Source organism: Stegodyphus dumicola, chromosome 9 (assembly GCF_044657685.1).
Source record: "Stegodyphus dumicola isolate Sdum_Otavi_A_Nest chromosome 9, ASM4465768v1".
NCBI classification, from domain to species: Eukaryota; Metazoa; Arthropoda; class Arachnida; order Araneae; family Eresidae; genus Stegodyphus; species Stegodyphus dumicola.
The window spans coordinates 117,242,963-117,262,745 of record NC_140776.1 but is presented as its reverse complement, the minus strand read 5'-3'; the positions used below and the strand labels follow the sequence as shown (position 1 = coordinate 117,262,745).

The following is a 19,783-nucleotide window of genomic DNA, read 5'->3' as shown; positions in this document are numbered from 1 at the left end:
CAGAATTCAGCATTTTCGGTGTCAATCGATGGCAGCAACGACAGCGATTGGAAGCTTTACCCCATCCTTGTCACATATTTCTGTGATGTTTCTAATGAAATGAAAACTCATCTTTTGCGTCTTCCATTGTTAAATGGAGGCGCTACGGGGGAAAATATTGCCTTGGTAATTAATGAGTTGAAACAACTTAACATCCCAATATCAAACTGCATTTCATTTGGTGCAGATAATGCTCATGTCATGGTGGGTGACAAAAAGGGTGTAGCCTCTTTCCTCAAAAAAGAACAAAATGAATTAATTGTTATTGGATGTCCATGCCACTTAATTAATTTGGCAGCAGAAAAAGCTGCAGCTGTAATTCCACACAGTAATGCTGAGTGCGAGTGTTGTGAAGAAAAACAAAACTGTTTCGTTCTTCAATTTCACCAAAAACTCTAGAAAACATTTTAATTGCTAAATGTTATGAGGAAACTAATTGTTATGACAGGAAATTTTCCAAAGAATTTTTGGCTAAAGCCAAAAAAATGCACTCTTAATTCATTGCAATAATTTTTTTTGTGTAACATTAAGTTCTTGTTTTATGTTTCCTAATAAATTTTTTAGTTACTACTTAATTGAGATTTACTAATGAAAGTACAATTTTCTTTTTTCTATTTGTATAAATTGTTATATTTTTAATATCAAAGCATGATATTAATTCTTCGTGTTCTTCTGAATTTTTATCTTTAGAGGTTGGCAGGTATGGGCATTCTTTTGTTCATGTTACATATAATGAAATAAGTTAGGCTTGGCTATGCTGAAAAAAAGTATTTACTTTGAGGTTGGTCATGTAAAATTATATTGTAAAATGTTTAAAAAAATGCAGAAATTAAAATTCTTAAAAGACCAAAACAGTTTCCTCATAAATTTAATCATCTATTAAAACCATTTATTAATGGAGTTCTGTAATATTCTAGGTGCATTCTTTTTAATTCATACTTCAAAATTTATCCTTTTATATATTTGTTATGTATTGGGAAAGTTTTTATTGTATAAATCTTAATTTTGCTATTACAGCTTTCATATAAGTAAATAAAATTTATATAACCTAGAATATTCCAAAGGATAACATAGCTTCTTTAAATTGAAATAAGCTTCACATTCATTACTGTAAAATCATGCATATGATTAGAATTTTTATGTGGTTGTAGTTAATTGAAAGACATCAGCGTAACTTGCAGTGTTAATAAAATGGTATAATGAGTAGTACTACAAATAATTCTTTGATTAGAAAACTGAATTTTTTAAGTATCTTACTAGCTTGCCTGAGTTTGGTAAAGGAAATTTTGCATAATCAAGTTGTGAAATTTAAAAATGCAGACTTTTGTTGAAAATAGTTTTGTAATGTGAATATCTTTGAATTGAAATTATATGAAGCTTCATCTAGAACAGTGTTTCTCAAACGCCGGTTCGTAAAATATCCAGCTATCTGTCCAAAATCCAAAGTGTCATCGCCCAACAACCAATATTACAACGGCACCCTACATTACAATAACAATAGTTTACTAGTTTAGGTGTTTTTGCTAGTCAGGGTTTGTATACCTTTCTGCACACAGAAATTAAGTACTTTTAAGGACCTCTGAGCAAATGGGAACTTCATAAATTCAATAAAAAAATATTATCTATACCTAAATTTCACATTTGTCATACCATCCTAAAAATAAAATAGATCCCTAAGTAATATACATTACTAAACATGAATTAAAATAATTAAGTTTGAGAATAAAATAAACTTTATGCAATTTATCAAGTAGCATTAAATATTTTACTTACAATAGTTGGACATATTTCTAAGAAAAGTGACATTTATGTTTTACTAACAGTTAATGTAAATTAACTTAACAGTAACTTTATGTTAATCTTTTTTTTAATGTCTCATTTTTCACATACTTGGTCAGTCTAGAGGTTTAGTAAATAGCAGGTAGATTTTATGTCAAACGACATAGATGAAAATGAGAAGTAAGATCATAATCAGCATGATTCATAATAAAAGACTGAATGTTGTCACTGCTGTTGCTTGTCTAGAGAGACCTGCTGATTAAAACAAGTCTGAAAGGCCTGATGTAGGCACGGTTGAAAGATAGTAAGGCTCTGTTTGATGCAGTTAGTGTTGTAGCTTTGTGTAGAGTTCCAGGGCTTGTAACCTAGTTAATATACTCCAAGGTTCCAAATAGCCATTAAAGCACCAGAGGTGATAAGTTTTGTATTATTTTAAATCTCACTATATGCAAAGAATAAGTTTTACTTGAATTTTTACATTTTTATGTTTTATCTTGTGACCACAGTGAGTATTAATGAAATGTAATAACTTTCTTTAAAAAGATAATTTTTAAGGGTAGGCAGTTATAAATAATTAAATTAGGTAGCTAGATAACCTTAGTCATTATGGATTTACATGGCCACTATTAAATTTTAATTTTTAACAATATTTGTTAAAAAAGCCCTATTAAAATCAAAAACTAATAAACTTTCACAGTTAAAAATACATGCAATTTATGACGTTGATTTTTAAACAATATTAGGATAATTGCACATTAAAAGCTACAAAAATTTATGAGTGTTATTGTTGTTTTGTAACAACAACACTCAAAATATTTATCCATCATTTTAATTTGAAGCCTTCCCAAACATTTTGGGTAGTTTACATCGATTTCCTTTTCTTTAGACATCTTTTTTAACAATTAAGAGATTTGTGTCAATATGCGTTTGCTACTTTGTACATGCTTTATCTCCTAACTTGTCAACCTGTCTACAATGTTCCTATGAGGGTTTACTTGATCTGGTAAAATTTAAATAATCCCAAACCCCCGTCAGACTTGAAGTAAATTATCGCTATGGCTAAAAGTAACTACAATATCAGACAAAGGTTTAAAAACATACGGATTAAAAGGAAGATAAACATGTTAAGAAAAAGATTCTAGTATCGGAAGTAAAATGTTCAAATACAGTCAAAAGTCGTTAATTCGGACACCCATAATCTGGACCTCAAAGCTACAAACTTTCTGCGCATGCGTCGCGTTGATGCATGCGCGTAAGACTTTTACGGCTGCGAATTTGTGTGTGAGCATGCGCATAATACATTTACGCTTGCGCGTTTAATGTATAACGGACGGTATAAGCTAAGCTAAAATTATCTAATTCAGTTAATGTTGCAGATTGCGTTGTTCCTTAATATTCGAATTGGATCCGGCTTATTATTTTTTGCAGACTGTTAAAGCAATTTTGTAAAAGTAAGCTTGAACTTTCGATTATGTCAAATAGAATTTCCGAATATGTAAAGGATCTACAAAGCGAAAGTATGTTTAGAAGTCCATTAAACAAAAGTGGAATTGCTGCAAAAAATGGATAAAGGCATATCCTTTGTTTCTCAAACCATTCCAAAACCTGTTTATCAATTTCACGCTGCTCTGCGGCCCGGGGAAGGGGGGGGGACACTGCGGCGCGCAGTGAATTAAAAGATAATCTGTCAGCACTATCCTTATCTTTATGGCAGATATTTTTATTTTATTTGGCTTATAATTCCTTACTAAATGTAGTATTTCATATCAATATACTCCGTCTTTGATATGATTTAAATCAAATTCTTTGTCATTATAATTCGCTTCCAATAAAGTAAAGAGAAAGTATTATCACATAAAACGAAGCAACTTAAACAACTTACATTTAAAGAAATGTTTAATAAAGTAAACAAATAAATATTAAGCTTTTTTTTTGTAAATTTTGATACCCTTTAGATTATAATTGTTCTTTATTTCATAAATTACGGTTTAGTATTTTTAATTTTATAATTTCTGCATGCCATCTTACCAGATTTAAACTGATGATCTATAATCCGGAATCGCCGAAGTTCCGATGAGTCCGGATTAACGACTTTTGACTGTATTATGTTTTCATTGTTCTTTCAGACGTTCTCCAAAAAATAAGAAATTCATCTCATACTTTCTGTAAAAAACCATGGAGTACATTTGATTCAGGGTTTGTACACATTTCTGCAGATAGAAATTAAGTACTTTTAAGGACCTTTAATGAAAAAAATTAAGGACCTAGGAGCAAATGGGAACTGAATAAATTCAATTAAAAATATTATTCTATGCCTGAATTTCACTTTTGTAATACCATCCTAAAAATAAAATAGATCCCTAAGTAGTATGCATTATTACTAAACATGAATTAACATAATTATTAATAAGTTTGAGAATAAAATGAACTTCATGCAGTTTATCAAGTAGCATTAAATATTTTACACTTATAATAGTTGGACATATTTAAAAGAAGATAAATGGCATTTACATTTTACTAATAGTTAGCTTTATGCTGTTTTTTTTTTTTTTTTTGGGGGGGGGGGTCTCATTTTTATTCATACTTGGTCAGTCTAGAGGTTTAGCAAACAGTAGGGAGAATGTCACACGACATAGGTTAAAATGAGAAGTGAGATCATAATCCGCATGACTCATAACAAAAGACTAAATGTTGTCATTCTGCTGCTTGTCTATAGAGAGACCTGCTGATTGGAACAAACCTGAAAGGCCTGATGTAGGCATGGTTGGCAAGTGTTGAAAGTTAGTCAAGCTCTGCTTAATGCAGTTAATGTCATAGCTTTGTGTAGAGTTCCAGCGATTGTGACCCAGTTAATATACTTTAAGGTTCCAATAAGCCATTAAAGCACCAGAGGTGATAAGTTATTTTATATATATTATAAGTCTCGGGAGATGCAAAGTATAAGTTTTACTTGATGGTTACTTAATGGGTGTTGGATAATGTTCCATCAAAGTTCATCATCCTGTGTTCTCCACACAAAGGATTGGTGATTGGATCCCCTAAAAAACCCGTCGCCTTTTAAAAGGGGGACAGGGTTCATGGCCACATTTCAGTTAAAAAAATAAGCACCTATAAGCACGTTTCAAGCACATTTTAAGAAAAAAAAAAATAAGCACCTGTCTAATTACATTATACACAACTGCATAACTTTAAAAATTAGACTCTTAATTTAAAATATGAGAAACGCAGTATTTATTAAGAGAATAAGCATTACCTCAACCATGGAAAATAATTATTTTTTTTTTAATTTTAAATAACAGTTCAATTTACAAAACTAGTTTACAATGAGAGAAAAAAAAATGCGGAACTAAACTATACTACAAGATTTAATGATGAAATTTCAGTTCAAAATAGAGGAAATAAATAATAATAAGGCATATTTATTCTATTTGCTTGGAACTTAATAATAAATACAATTTATTTTTCCACTCATATTGATATTTAACTAATTTAAATCTAAATTCTGAATTTTCATCGTACAAGGGCAATCCCAAAAGAAAGGTATCCTATTTTTGGGGGACGTAGAGAAAGTTTTAATATGGTTGTTGGCAACACCGCTGTGAGTGGTGCCTTCTCCGCTACCACATAAGCACGCAAGCGCTTCGCTCAGTCTTGGCTTGGCAGCCATTCGAAATGAAGCTCCCGATAAACGTTACCGCCAAGTGCGAAGTCCGCGCAGTTATTCGATTTTTGAACGCAAAAGGCGTTATACCGGTTGAAATTCACCGCATATTGACGGAAGTGTATGGACAGTCGTGCATGAATGTCAAAAACGTTCGCAAGTGGTGTAGAGAGTTTACAGCCGGTCATACTGAAATTCATGACGAAGAAAGGAGCGGGAGGCCGTCAATTGCCGACGAGACAATCGCGAAAGTTGAGGAACTTAATGCATAAAGATCGGAGGATCACTCTGGATGCTCTCTGCATTTTGGTTCCTGAGGTTTCCAGAAGCACCATCCACAGGATTTTAACGGAAAAGTTGCAATATCGGAAGGTGTGTGCAAGATGGGTGCCGCGTATGCGGACAGAAGACCACAAAAGGCAACGGGTTGATTCTTCCCTGCTATTGAAGGAACATTTGTCTGGACGGCGGTTCTGCTCCGATGATGAGATGAAAGATGAAGTTCAACGCTTCCTGAAGGGCATGGCGGCAAGCTGGTATGACATGGGCATTGTAAAACTGCCACAGTGTCTACAAAAATGCATCGACCGAAATGGCGATTATGTTGAAAAATAAAGCATTCTTTAATCTTTAAAGTGATGTAGCAATTATAGAAAATAAACGGTTCTTTGTATATCTAAAAATATAGGAGACCTTTTTTTTGGGTTGCCCTCGTGTATCAGTTTTTCCTTAACAGATATTGCAAGCAAAGTAATTTAAGTAAAAAAGAGGAACATTTCTGAAATCGGAAGACATAAATTTGCTTCATGCAGTCATCCTTTAACAATAAAAGCTTAATTACCCGCATACTTGAAAATTGGCGAATATTCGGACAGTCGAGCGTAATTTGAAAAAGAGGAGCGGAGGGGGGATAGACTGTAGCCGTTCTTTGTATTTTTTCGTTAATAAATGCTTTTTACATTTCGATATGTGCATCAAATAAAAACAAACCAACGGAACAGAAAAATATCCTGCTTAGCAAGCACAGTAAAAGTCTTTTAAGTGTTCATAAACAAATCTCAGACCGAACATCAAAATTATTTATCTCTGCACAATATCGCAAACGTTATTGCGCCGTAATTCTTCCCTACATGATATTATGCAATCGGATTCAACAGCTGTCGGTATTGGGAGAATAAAGAACTAAATAAAGGAAAAGAAAGACTTACCAATCTGGGGTGTTTTTCATTCTAATTTTCAACAGACTGCGTTAAATTTCCGAAATAGAATAATTCTTCGCTTGGGTTGGTAGACCGCAAAAGACTACAGGTAGACTTTTAGTCCTATCCTATTGAAAAGTGACCCCCCCAAAAAAAAGGTCCGTTGTTTGTTTTGCAGCGAACTGTAACAGTTTCAATTTTCGAGATTTTGCGGAGAAAGGGGAGAACCTCCCAACCTTCGTACTGTACAATGTGTTGGCCAAAAAAATGAAATTATTTTGACTATTCGATTACTTTCCCTTTATTTAAGCCGTTCCGAATATTATTAATTAGAAAGCTAATCTGTGTTAAAACACAACCATTTTTGGAAGTTTACTATAGTTCAGCAGTTACTGCAACTATGTTATTATAAACATTCATACATATGCTCATAATATTAGCATAACGATCATAATAAACACGAATATGAACTGACCAAGCGGAACGAGAATGCAAATTATCAAGATCTTGATAGAAATTCAAACGTGTGTAATATTTGGGTGGGAGGAAAATAATGCCGAATGTATTGGAATTTTCTACTGCTTTCGCAATTCTTTGACCAACAGAACGACAGGCATCTGTCTGTACTCTCCGCGCACACCAAAGGTTATGTTAATGCAGAGAAAGCGGGAAAAGCTATTTCCGGGAGTATGATTCACCATCTGACATTCCATATTAGGAAGAAAAGTTGTTTATTTAGTTTCGGCTTTGGTACGGGAAAAATTGCACGTTCATTTAAAAAAAAAAGCACTAAAACAAAAAAAATAAAGGCTTTAAAGAAAAAGTAAGCACCTATAAGGGCCTTTATATTTTATTTTCAAATATAAGCACTTATAAGGACCGCTATGAACCCTGGGGGAATATACAAGGTATTTCTTCCACCTTCTTGGCGACCCTTTTCGTGGTGTAGTGGTTTGCACACTGGTAGCAGTATTACAGAGGTCCGTGGTTCGATTCCCAGCGAAGCATTGTTAATTTTTTATCTTTCCTGCTTTCAAAAATACCTAATGTCTCTACAAGCCTTCCCAAACATTTTGGCTAGTTTATATCAATTTCCTTCTCTTTAATTATCGATCTTTTCTGACAATAATTAGAAATTTGTCTCAATATGCAAACCAATGTTCTCGCTAGTTTCTGTGTGCTTTATCTCCTAACTTGTCAACCTCTCCACAATGTACGTATGAGGGTTTACTTGATCTGGTAAAAGTTAAATAGTCCCCCCCCCCGATAGACGTGAAGCAAATTATCACTGTATCTGAAAAGAACTACAATATCAGACAAAGAACTTAGAACATAAAGGCATGTTCTGATGCTAACAAAGTCAATTATAGCTCAACGGTGACGTAATTAAACAAACACAGTCAAATTCAAACCAAAAATGTGGACTAGTAGTCAAAGACAATACAATTTAATTTAAATTTAATCTGGCTCAGTAACTCTATCATATGAGGAAACAGAAATGGGAAGTTATAGTAAATGCTGAAATGATAAACAATCGGGTAATTTACATAATAACTGCACATATCTTTGAAGAATAATTTTCTTTATGTATTCGGTTTCTTTCTTTAGCGTGTTTCCTTTTAATTTTAGAATTTTTGGATTAAATTAAGGATTTCTATTATTCTAAAAAACACTAAATGCATTTAGAATAATGTACAGAAAAAGTGGCTAATTTTATTCCTTTAGTAATATGAACATTCAGAAGAAATACGATATATATATGGTAAAGGCCGGTTACAGAGCTGGTGTGGCAGAATTTTTAGAATTTAGTGACACACAGAACGACAAAATCAAGAAATGGCAAAACTTTTAGAATTTAGATAGGCACTATGCAGCAGAATTTAGGATACACAGAGATCGCATCGGGGGGGGGGGGGAATGTATAGCACCAGCTCTGTGTACAATGCATTTAGACATATTAGATGAATCTCTTAAAATGTAAGTTTTCAATTTCTTTATTAATAAAAAAAAAAAAAAAAACCTCTTTCTATAATGTCTGCTCAAGTGATAAGATTAGAAGCATTTTTGATATTTTCCATGCTTTTGTCTAGTGAAAAGTAGAGAAAATAAAGGGAAGATAAACATGTTAATAAAAAAGATTCTAGTATCAGAAGTAAAACATTCAAATATTATGTTTCCATTGTTCTCAAAGTAAGAAATTCATCGCAAACTTTCTGTAAAATGCATCCATTACATATTGATATGTTGATACTATGGACATATTTTTCATTTTGTCACATATTTCTTGAATCTTTTAGAATCGTGGGTCTATAGATCTTGCCTTCAAATCCTTCTAAACTTTCCATGCTGCAGTGTCAAAAATACTAAAGAAAAATTAACCCAACCAATTCTGTAACAGCAAAAAGCCAGAAATATTTTGAAAAAAAAAAAAAAAAAAAAAAAAAAAAAAAAAAAAAGGGGGGGGGTTTATAGAGAAAACTGATGCATATTCTGAGACAATCACACGGGAAAAACTCTTTACTATGAAAAATTAAAAAGAAGACATTTTTAATTAATTACATAGCTAATTTTGCTTTTGCTAAGAGCTGTTTCGCAAATTGTGCTTTATAGCATTATACCTTATTTATTTTTCAGATTAAAAATATTGTATAAGTTGCTAAAATGAAACTTTATAATATGACAGCAAAAAATAATAATGTTTTATTTTAATGTTATTTTTTAAATATAATTTCAATATATTACCATTATTTTAATGAAATTTATTACATTTTACGATGTTTTAAAAAAAAAGCGTCGAAAAATTCTCAGATCTCCGAATTAAAAATTTTCTATAGAAACTGATCTTAAAATCGCCGAAATGTTGTTGATAAATCGCCAAATTTAGAACCACTTAATAAAAGAATTCACATCCCCAAAAGCGAAAAGTTGCTTAAGAGCTCTTTATTAGAAAAAAATGAATTTTGCTATGCTTATGTTTCACTTCTTGCTTAGAACCTCGAGTATCCCATCACTCTTATATTAGAAACAAATTATAACCGATGAACCCATTCAAAAGGGATAACCATATACATCAGTGAACTGCCAAAAATATTCCTCCAAAATGCTAATTCACACTCAAAATGGCAGTCGTAAAAAAAAAGAAATTTCAGATGACTAAAATTAAGGACCTTCAACTGATTTTGGCCAAAATTAAGGACTTTTAAGGACCAAAAATCGATTTAAAAAAATTTAAGGACTCTTAAGGACCGTACGAAACCTGTTGATTGGAGTACCAACACTAGACGCCTATTCTACGCTACGAGAGTCGACAGCAAGTTGTGGCCCGCCAGAGGTCGCTGAAAATTAAGTAAATTTTTTAACTTTTTGAGTTGTATTATTTAATTTTTTTTAAAATCATAGCTGGGTAATAAATGTTTTTATACCCAATTTATAACTGTGTAACTTATAGTTAGGTGCTAAAATTTATTAGCAGAATGATACTGCATTATTATTGCATTATGTTATAAAGTAACAATGCTATAAAACTGAGGGTTTTTTTCATAAAATAGTATTTTTTGGTCTATTGGTATTAACAAATAATTGTTTCTTTGAAAAAAAAAAAAAAAAAAAAAAAAAAAAAAAACTGTTTATAGCTGAGTTCTTAATTTCATATAGTAAAAGAGATACTGATTATTATTAGAGTTTTCCATTTAATGTGTTAAAGTGTTAAATGCTGCTCCAGCATTTATCATCTCATACAGAAGCACTGATTCTCTTATACTTTTAATATAATTTGACAATCACATGCACACATAATAGGCAATTTATAATTGATGTCTTTCTATCCATGTCAATTTGCACATTTTGCTGTTTGACAACTCTTTTTGATGCTAGTTTTAATTCTCATTTCCATTCTTTTTCATTTTACTGGGCTGCTCGTTGCTTAATAGCAGAAATGCTGCTGACAGGCATAGGATAAAAAAAAAAAAAAAAGTTGCTGTTAATTATTGATTGATAATTTAGTATTGAAAATAACATGACTTAATTTTTCAACTGTGTTTATGCTACGATTTAAGCCATGGTTTTTCCATTTGGCAGATGTATGTGACAGCTACTTACACTATGCACTTAGTTATATGCAATAGTTTGTTGAAACTATTGATATATAAGTTAACATGAATAATATCTCATACAAAACATTTCCTTTAAATTACTTTGTATAACAAGACAATCACATCTATTATCGACTTAAATTCATTGGATTTCTTAGATCCTATATATTTATATGTATGTTTAAGATTAATCAGATTGCTAGTTTTATATATCATTGCACAAGTACAAAATAACTGTCATAATTTCAGGTACTTTGTGCCTTACGGTTTTTTGCATGTGGTTCATACCAGCAGTCTATAGCAAATGAATTCTGCCTCCAAGTCAGCCAGCCTACTGCTAGTAGAGCAGTTTCACATGTTGCTGCCGCTATCAACAGAAAATTACTCAGAAAATTGATAAAATTTCCAAAAACTTCAAGGTATGTATAACCAGTTGCATTATTTTAAATAAAACCTTGCTTTAGGTTCTCTAAACTGAAAAAGTAGAAGAAAGATAAAGTAGATCAGCTGTATGCATACTTTCAGAGTTTTCTTGGGTATGATATAGAAGCTAAGGCCCATAATAAACCACCTGCCAATGCTTCTAAAATAATTTGTGTACATATATGAAATATGCACCTAAAAGCTTTTATTTCTTTCACAATTCTATGCAGTATACCTGAAAAGCAAAATTTAATGTTTAAATAAATGCTTTATCAGATTATTAATTGTTCTTTTGTGAATATTTAATGTAGTGGGAGGGTAAGTAATTAACATATTATTATTGATATAAATTGATTATGAATATTTCCTTTCCTAGACAGCAGCAAGAACTGAAAACTAATTTTATGCGATTGGCTGGTTTTCCTGGTGTAATTGGGGCAATAGACTGCACTCATGTGAAAATAGTGGCACCTCCACGTAATGACAGCACTTGTCCTGAGCACATTTTTGTTAATAGGCATTGCAGTCATTCTATAAACGTGCAAATGGTATTTACGACATATTACTTTTTAACCATTTCTTAAAAATATAAATTTGGAACACAGCAATGTGATACTTAAAAAAATTAATTTTTGTTGCTGAATATTAAATGCAGTATGATTACTTATTTCTGTTTTCTAGGTCCCCCCCTCCATTTTTTGAAGTATTTAGATTTCTATACAAACAAAAATTATCTTTAAATTTTTTTATACAATTATCTTTCAGATATGTGATGCAAACCAAAAAATTATCAGTTGCAATGCTAAGTTTCCTGGATCAACATATGATGCTTTCATATGGAGGACATCAGCTGTCAGAAGAATAATGCAAGAAATATCATCGGCTGAAAATACTACTTGGCTGTTAGGTACTTACATACATATGTGTGTGTGTGTATATATATACACACACATATGCTTGAATTTCTTTGAAGTACAGCTATGCAATACAGTATATGCATAGAATTAAATTAATAATCATTTGTTAGTTGTATTAGTTTATGATATAAATGCACTGTAAATAAAATTTTGGGATACCTTAATTTATAAACTCCCAGAATTTAAATATTACTATATGAAAAGTTTTTCTGAAAATGTTCATACAGATAAATGGTCTAAAGCAACGACTGAACCAATGAATGATGATAACAGTTTATGTTAAATAATTCTGGCTATATAAACAGTTATAATTATCATATAAAGAAATATGTAAAATGTGTGTAAAGTAATAAAATGTTTCATTATTTTGAAGAATTTTTAATATTTAAAATTAGGCGAAAAGCAATATGTGTTTGGCATAGATTTTGAAGAAATTGATATCAGTTTTAGACAGAGGTACAACTGAAGAAAGAAGTCTGCTGCTGAGAAAGGAGCAAATAAATCTGATGTTGTTTCTCCCCCCCCCCTTAATTTTTAATTTTACATTGCCTAATTTCTGTTCCAATTTGAAATTTTTTATGTGTTACAAATGGCATTGCACCTAAAATTATAGTAGCAGGTAGTTTTCAATTAGTGTTTGCTAGTATGCCAAACTTTATCTATGTATTTCTATTTTTTTTTTTTTTTTTTATTCTTTTGTGAAATATTTTACTTCTATCTTATTTTGAATTCCTAATTTTATGAAGGAGATAGTGGTTATCCTCTTGAAGAAGGTTTATTAACTCCACGACTGGATGCATTAGAAAATTCTCCTGATCAAAGATATAATGTTGCTTTGTGCAAATCAAGGAATGTGATAGAGAGATGCTTTGGAGTCTTAAAATCAAGATTTAGGTAATAAAGAGTATTAAATAATTTAAAATACTTTTTAGTATACAGTATTATATAATGTTAAGTCAGAATATATTAAATAGTTATTACAGTAATTTTTTTTTCAGGTGTCTTCTAGGAGAGTTTTGCATTACAGACCACAAATAGCAGGAAAAATAATAAATGCCTGTGTAGTCCTGCATAACATGTGCAAAGCTCATGGATTTCCAGATCCAGCAATTGTGGAAAGTGAAGAAATTCCTGCAGAAATTGAAAGAGGCACTTCACATGCAAGAGCACTCTTAATACAACGTGATTTAATAACCAATTATTTTAGTACATTGTTTAAGCTCCTAACTCACTGAAAACTTATCTGCAAACTCTAATTAATTTAAGTACTAATTTCTTTATATGTTTCTCATCTAAATTGGTAATAAATAAAATCTATAAACTAAAATAAAATCTATAAAGCAATAGCATATAATTAAAAGCTAATAAAAGGGAAAATTTGAGATAATTTAGCCCCTGTATTTTTAAAATAATTTTTCAATATAATTTATAATAAGTTATTTCTATTTACAGGTTGAAATAAGGAGAGTTACAGCTCTAGCAGAAACATATGGATTATTAAAAAATTATGTCACACTGTTATATATAATAATAAACATATATTTTTTCAAACTGATTTTTATTATTTGTTATGATAATTTCTATCAAGTGCTGCAAACATTAATTGGCAAGAATTATTAATTGTTTTGGTTAATTCTGCTACTGCAGATTTCATATCATTTCCAGAGTTCTTCATAGAACATGACAGCTCACTGATTGCTGCTGTCATGTTTACAATATTGTGATTTAACTCATCAATTTTCCCCTCCATTGATGACTGTGCTGCAGCTATTCTGTCTAATGCAGCCTCTGCTGCATGTTTTAATTTTTTTCGTGGAGGCTCCATGAAACTGTTGGTGCTCTGGAAAGTCTCTGCAGCGGTATGCTGAATTGAGTTTGACTGCAAAAAAAAAATTTTCTAAATTTCATGTTTTTCTCCTTAACACATTTCAATAATGCTAAGAAAAATGTGCATTAATATTTAGAGTATTATATATATATATATATGTATTGAATTTCTTGCATCTTCAGTTGCAGCAATGAAATTGTAACTTACATGAACTTCAAATTTTTTGTAAAATTTTAAAATGCTGCTTTTTCTTCTAACAAATTATTGCTTGAAAGGTAATCAATTCACTGATACTCTAATTTCATGTACATTGTGTTGTAACAGAAAATGTGTTGCGAATTTTTACTAAAAAACTCATATATATTGGAAAATATATTTCTGACTTCCATGGCATTCTATATACATTTATTCCTTATAAATTCTGAATTCAATAAAAATAATCTTTTAAGTAATAACACTGTAAGATTATGCTACAACAAATATTAATTTAGGAAATAATACTGAAATAAATTTAGAGCGTTTCTAAAAAAATTAGTTGTGCATTTATGTTACACATCAAATATAGCACAAAATCATCATGTGACTAGCCTATACAGTGACTAGAACTTCAAAGGAATTATTATTTTTGGTTTTAACTTCTTGGATACTACTGGGCTTTCTTTATATAACTGTTTGGGAAATGCACATTAAAGTTATTCATTTTCAAAAAATGTGAATTTTGTTTTTGTATTGTTTCCAGGTGAAGTAAAAATATGCATTATGAGATTAATTAAGATATTTTTAGCTAAACAATATCTATAAGCATTCAGTTTTTCAAACATTTCTTTCAAGGTAACTCAAATCATTTGTTGATTAAACACATAGCAATATTTACCTAACAACATAATGTTATTAAACAGAATTTAAAACACTTACAGATTCTTCACTGGCAGGGTCATCGATGCCTTCCATTCCTTTAACGGAGGTATTTCCAATTAAATTCAGCAATCTTTTTTCTAGATCGCTCAATTCCTTTGCACAAGGTGGTCCTCCTCCAGTTTTTTTTTTTGTGAAACTGTTATTTCGGCTGCCTTCTTTTTCACGGAACATTTCCAATCAATCCATGTCTAATTAAAAAAAAAAAGAACAGGAAATACATGAGTTCAAATTCTTTATATAAGGTGAGTTTTTATTTTTAGAATAGAATAAAATAAAGAACTAATGTTGGACATACTAAAGTAAGTAGAGTCAACATGAATGCATACATTTACATGAATAGTTTTAAAGAATTTGACAAGGAATTTCTTGAACTGTAGGAGGTCTATGTTTATTGTTGTTATTTTAGTACTTCCAATGTGAAAAGAATATTACTACCTTTTAATTACTTTCACAGAATTAAATTATTTTGAGAAGGAAGAATATTTAAAACAAGCAGTTCTTATATATGTATAAGAAATTAAAATATCAGTAAAGTAATATTTAAAAAAAGTATTATTGATATATGCATATTAGTAATGACAAAAATTACAATACAAATAAATCACTTATATAGAATAGATGATTATAATTTTGGTTACATATTTTATATTGAAAAATTATTTTCTATTATGTTAATTATAAGATAAATTATTTAAAATAAAATATTTTAATACATGTGTGGTAGCTAAATGCAGCAGCATACTGTAAGGAGCAAATAAATTTTATTTCTTTTACATAAATAAATAATTTTCTTAGAAAAAGAAAATAAAAGCTATAAAGAAATATTTTTCTGATATTAACTTTAAATAAATAGCTTCAACAGAAATAGCAGTTTTAATGTGTGCATGGGGAAAAAAAAAAAAAAAAAGTTTACAGTTAGATTGCAATGCAAATTAATCATATTATAAATTTAAATATTTAAAATTGCCTCTTTTTAAAAAAGATTTTAAATAAGCTTATTTCACTTACTCTTATCTATTTTTCTGTTGTTTTGGTACATCCTCCTTGTGCGTTTAGATTGTACGCAATCACGTTCCACATCTCTCTTTTATTCTTAGCCGTGAAGTCCCGAGTCAACTTTCCTCTAAAAAAAAATGGGATTTTCTTCAATGCAACAAAGCAGCATATTCTGCTGCGTTTTAGTCATTATACTTTTTAGTGCCTTTTTTTTTTTTTTTTTCCCAACTACAAATGCGGTGTGAGAGCGAAATGATGGGAGAACATTCGTAGAAATTCAGCCGGCGCGTGCTATAAATTGCGTCACTTCTCTGTGCTGTGATTGGTCTAAAGCTCCTCGAAACCTTGTCCCCTCTCAATACAGTCAAGTGGACTCAGCCGCGTGTCAACCGAGGAACACAGAATGGTTTTCTCCGATAAGTTGACCGCGGAAGAAGACACCATTTTTTTTTGAGTCAATGTTGTTCGCGCAAGTAGTCGAGGGGTCAGCAATCATAGAATAAGCGTCCTGGTACCATGGAGTACCAGTATTGATACCATGGAGACATTTTCCATTTTGTCACATATTTCTTTAATCTTCTAGAAACGTGTGTGTAATAATCTTGCCTTCAAATCCTACTAAACTTTCCAAGCTGCAATGTCTAAAATCTTAAAGAAAAATTATCCGTACCAATTCTGTAACAGCAAAAACAGAAATATTTTGGAAAAAAAAAGAGGAAAAAGTGTACAATTTTATAGAGAAAACTGATGCATATTCTGAGATAATTACATAAGAAAAACTCTTACAATGAAAAAATTGAAAGAAGACATTTTTAGTTAACCGTTAGAGTCTGGCAAAGCGCTACGGTGCTTCACTTGTCGTATGCCAAAAATACGGCACAGCACAATAGCGCTTCTCTTGTTTTGTATCGAGAATGCGAAGACGCTGCTGTTGGTTAGTATACTTTACGCAATTATTGAGAGCAGTTGTAGTGATATCAGTAGTAGTTGTTTTATAGGAATTGGAAATTGTTTTCATTTCATTTTTTTACCAAGTGTTATATTGATAATTACAAAATAACCCACATCAAGTTCTGATTCATTTGAAAGTGATAATGAAGAGTATAGTAATGACCTTAAAAGTGATAGTGGAAGTGACATCATTCGTTCTAAGAGATTACGAGTTATTAGTGATAGCAGTGATGATGATGAAGTAACTGCAAGTACCTCCGATGACGATATTATTGATGAGTTTTTACTCATGGATACAATTTTTTTCGAACAAATCGAATACTTTTTCTGAAGTACCTGGACCAAAGCATGCCCCTCCTCTTGATGCGAAACCAATTGAATATTTCAATAAATTTTTTTCAATTTTCAATAATTTTTTTTTTTTTCAAGTATACTAACCAACAGCAGCATCTTTGCATTCTCGATACAAAAACAAGAAGCGCTATCGCGCTGCGCCGTATTTTTGGCATATGACAAGTGAAGCATGCCGTGGACTCAAACGGTTAATTACATAGCTAATTTTGCTTTCGCTAAGAGCTATTTCGTAAATTGTGCTTTATAGCATCATACTTTATTTTTCCGATTCAAAATATTGTATATAATAAGTTGCCAAAATGAAACTTTATATGACAGCAAAAAATAATAATGTTATTTTGAAATATAATTTCAATATATTACCTTTATTTTAATGAAATTTATCAATGTTAGGATGTTTAAAAAAAAAAGTCAAAAATTTCTCAGACCTCGGAATTAAAAATTTTCTATAGAAATTGATCTTAAAATCGCGAAATTTAGAACTGTTTAATAAAAGAATTCACATCCTCAAAAGTGAAAAGTTGTTTAAGAGCTCTTTATTAAAAAAAGTGAATTTCGAAATGCTTTTTCACTTCTTGCTTAGAAACTCGAGTATCCCATCATTTATATTAGAAATAGAAAAAAAATTATAACCCATGAACCCATTCAAAAGATAACCATATATGTCGGTGAATCGCCAAAAATATTTCTCCAAAATGCTAATTCACACTCAAAATGGCAGTTGTAAGACAGAAATTTCAGATGATTAAAATTAAGGAATTTTAAGTACCAAAAATCAATTCAAAAAAAATCTAAGGACTGTATGAACCCTGTAATATATTAATTAAAAAATAAATTATTCATATTGAAATTTTCTTGGAGTTTTTATTACGTTTTGGTAGTTTTATTCTCGATGCAATTATGATTTTTGAACATTTAAGCAATTGTATTGTCGGTATGAGGGCATTGGAGAACTCATGAACTTAATGGCTTAAGCGTTGTTTGGCATTTGTAAAATAATAATAATAATAAAAAAAAAAAGCTTAAAACTATATGCATGATTAAAAATTTTCTTTTTATCATTAAAGCAGAAATATAATAATCTACTAACATACTATTGAAGCAAATATTTTAAACTGCAGATAATCATTCAGGAAATTAGAATCTACAAATCATTCATGTTCATGAAATTTTTGGATTTTAATATCTGACATTTAAAAAAAAAAGTAAGAGACAAGTATATATAATCGTTGAAAAAAGTACTTAATTCATACATAAAATATGAATGCAAAGATAAGTAGTATGCCTAATAAACTTGCATTCTGAATTAGACATTTTTTTCCTACAACACTTTTACATTTGCCTGTATGTTTATTTTTCCATTGAGAACAGCTTCAAAAGTTGTACCTAAATTTGGCCAAAAATACAGTATGATTATATGTGTATGTGGGTGTAATACATAATAGAAAAAAATGCTTTCAGAGGTTATTTGAATGAGGATTTTTATTTATTTTTCACTTAAAAATTCTGATTCTTAATCCTAATAAAATACATTTTTATGAAAAAACAATCATGCAAGCATAAATTTGCGAGATTAATAATTTGGCTCCGCAGCTGAGGACTGTCTGCTTGGCATTACATCTCAAACCGAAACATTCACCTATTTTATATCCCTGACGCCGACTTGGTGAGTCATTATTTATTATATTTTGCTTTCATTACTGCATGTTTATCAATACATGACATCTTCAATAATATCTCATGCAGTGATTTCTTAACTTTTTTTATATTAGTAATTTAATAAGAAGAGTATGGCAACCTTTTATGCTAACATTACGCTTGGCGATGATTATAGATTTTTAAATGTTCTAAGAAATGTTGATGAGGAAAAATGCAACAAAAATTTCTTTTCATATGCTAAAAATGGATTTTGTTAATTTTGTTAATGAAACTCATAGGTCAAAAGATTACATTTAGTGCTATTTTAATTAAGAATAACTGCTATGTTATTCACCATAAACCCAGAAGCGGCGACAGAATTTAGGGAAGACAAAATTTTTGGAATTTGGGAAAGCACCGAGCGGCAAAATTAAGAGATGAGAATTTTTTGATGATTTAGGAAAAGCGCTGGGCTCCAAAGTTTATAATTTAAAACTTAGGGAGGTGCTTTGTAGCAGAATTTAGGACCTGTAGAGACTGCACCAAGCAGTATCTAGCGCCGGCCCTAGATAAAGCCTTAAGTACATGTGGGAGTTTATTCAGGACTCAGATTAGTTTTCAGCATGTGGAAGAGTAAACATAGGTATAGTAAATAATAAACTAATACTATTCAGGCTTAATTCAGTACGCAATAGAAGCAAGACAAAATTTAGCGAAACGACTTGGCTTTCATCGCTAATCTTGTGATACACAGACAATAATGTACGCTATTAAGCTAGGCTAAAATTATCTTTACTGATTCTAAGGCATTTCAATTAATGTAGCAGAATGCGCTGCTCCCTAATCTTGTAATTTGATCCAGCTTATTATTTTTTGCAGACTGTTATTATTACGGCAATTTTATAAAAACTAAGTGTAAAGATCGTGACTTGTAAAGATCATGACTTGTGAAGATCGTGACTTAAAGAGAACGTGAAATATAAATAATA

At 30.7% G+C, this 19,783-nt stretch overlaps 1 protein-coding gene across 2 annotated transcripts; it reads right to left on the bottom strand.

Annotated features, from left to right (window-relative positions):
• Nucleotides 1–13,620: 13,620 nt before the first annotated feature.
• On the bottom strand, nucleotides 13,621–17,182 carry LOC146995465 (uncharacterized). 2 transcript variants are annotated; one of them, XM_085823964.1, is made up of 3 exons: nucleotides 15,864–17,182; nucleotides 14,853–15,043; nucleotides 13,627–13,988 (listed from the first exon to the last, which is right to left on the bottom strand). In XM_085823964.1, exons 2-3 carry the CDS (start codon nucleotides 15,024–15,026, stop codon nucleotides 13,671–13,673), a joined length of 492 nt encoding a protein of 163 aa, XP_085680090.1. In that variant the 5' UTR covers nucleotides 15,027–15,043; nucleotides 15,864–17,182; the 3' UTR covers nucleotides 13,627–13,670. The 2 variants fall into 2 exon arrangements, with proteins under 2 accessions (XP_085680091.1, XP_085680090.1); XM_085823965.1 differs by lacking the exon at nucleotides 15,864–17,182 and having other exon boundaries at nucleotides 13,621–13,988; nucleotides 14,853–15,324.
• Nucleotides 17,183–19,783: the final 2,601 nt, after the last annotated feature.

Bases quoted from the DNA above. Each gene is read 5' to 3' on its own strand.
- LOC146995465 (XM_085823964.1), bottom strand. From the start codon at position 15,026: ATGTTCCGTGAAAAAGAAGGCAGCCGAAATAACAGTTTCACAAAAAAA. The intron at 13,989-14,852 runs GTAAGTGTTTTA...TTTTTTTTGCAG, and splicing joins ACCCTGCCAGTGAAGAATCT to TCAAACTCAATTCAGCATAC.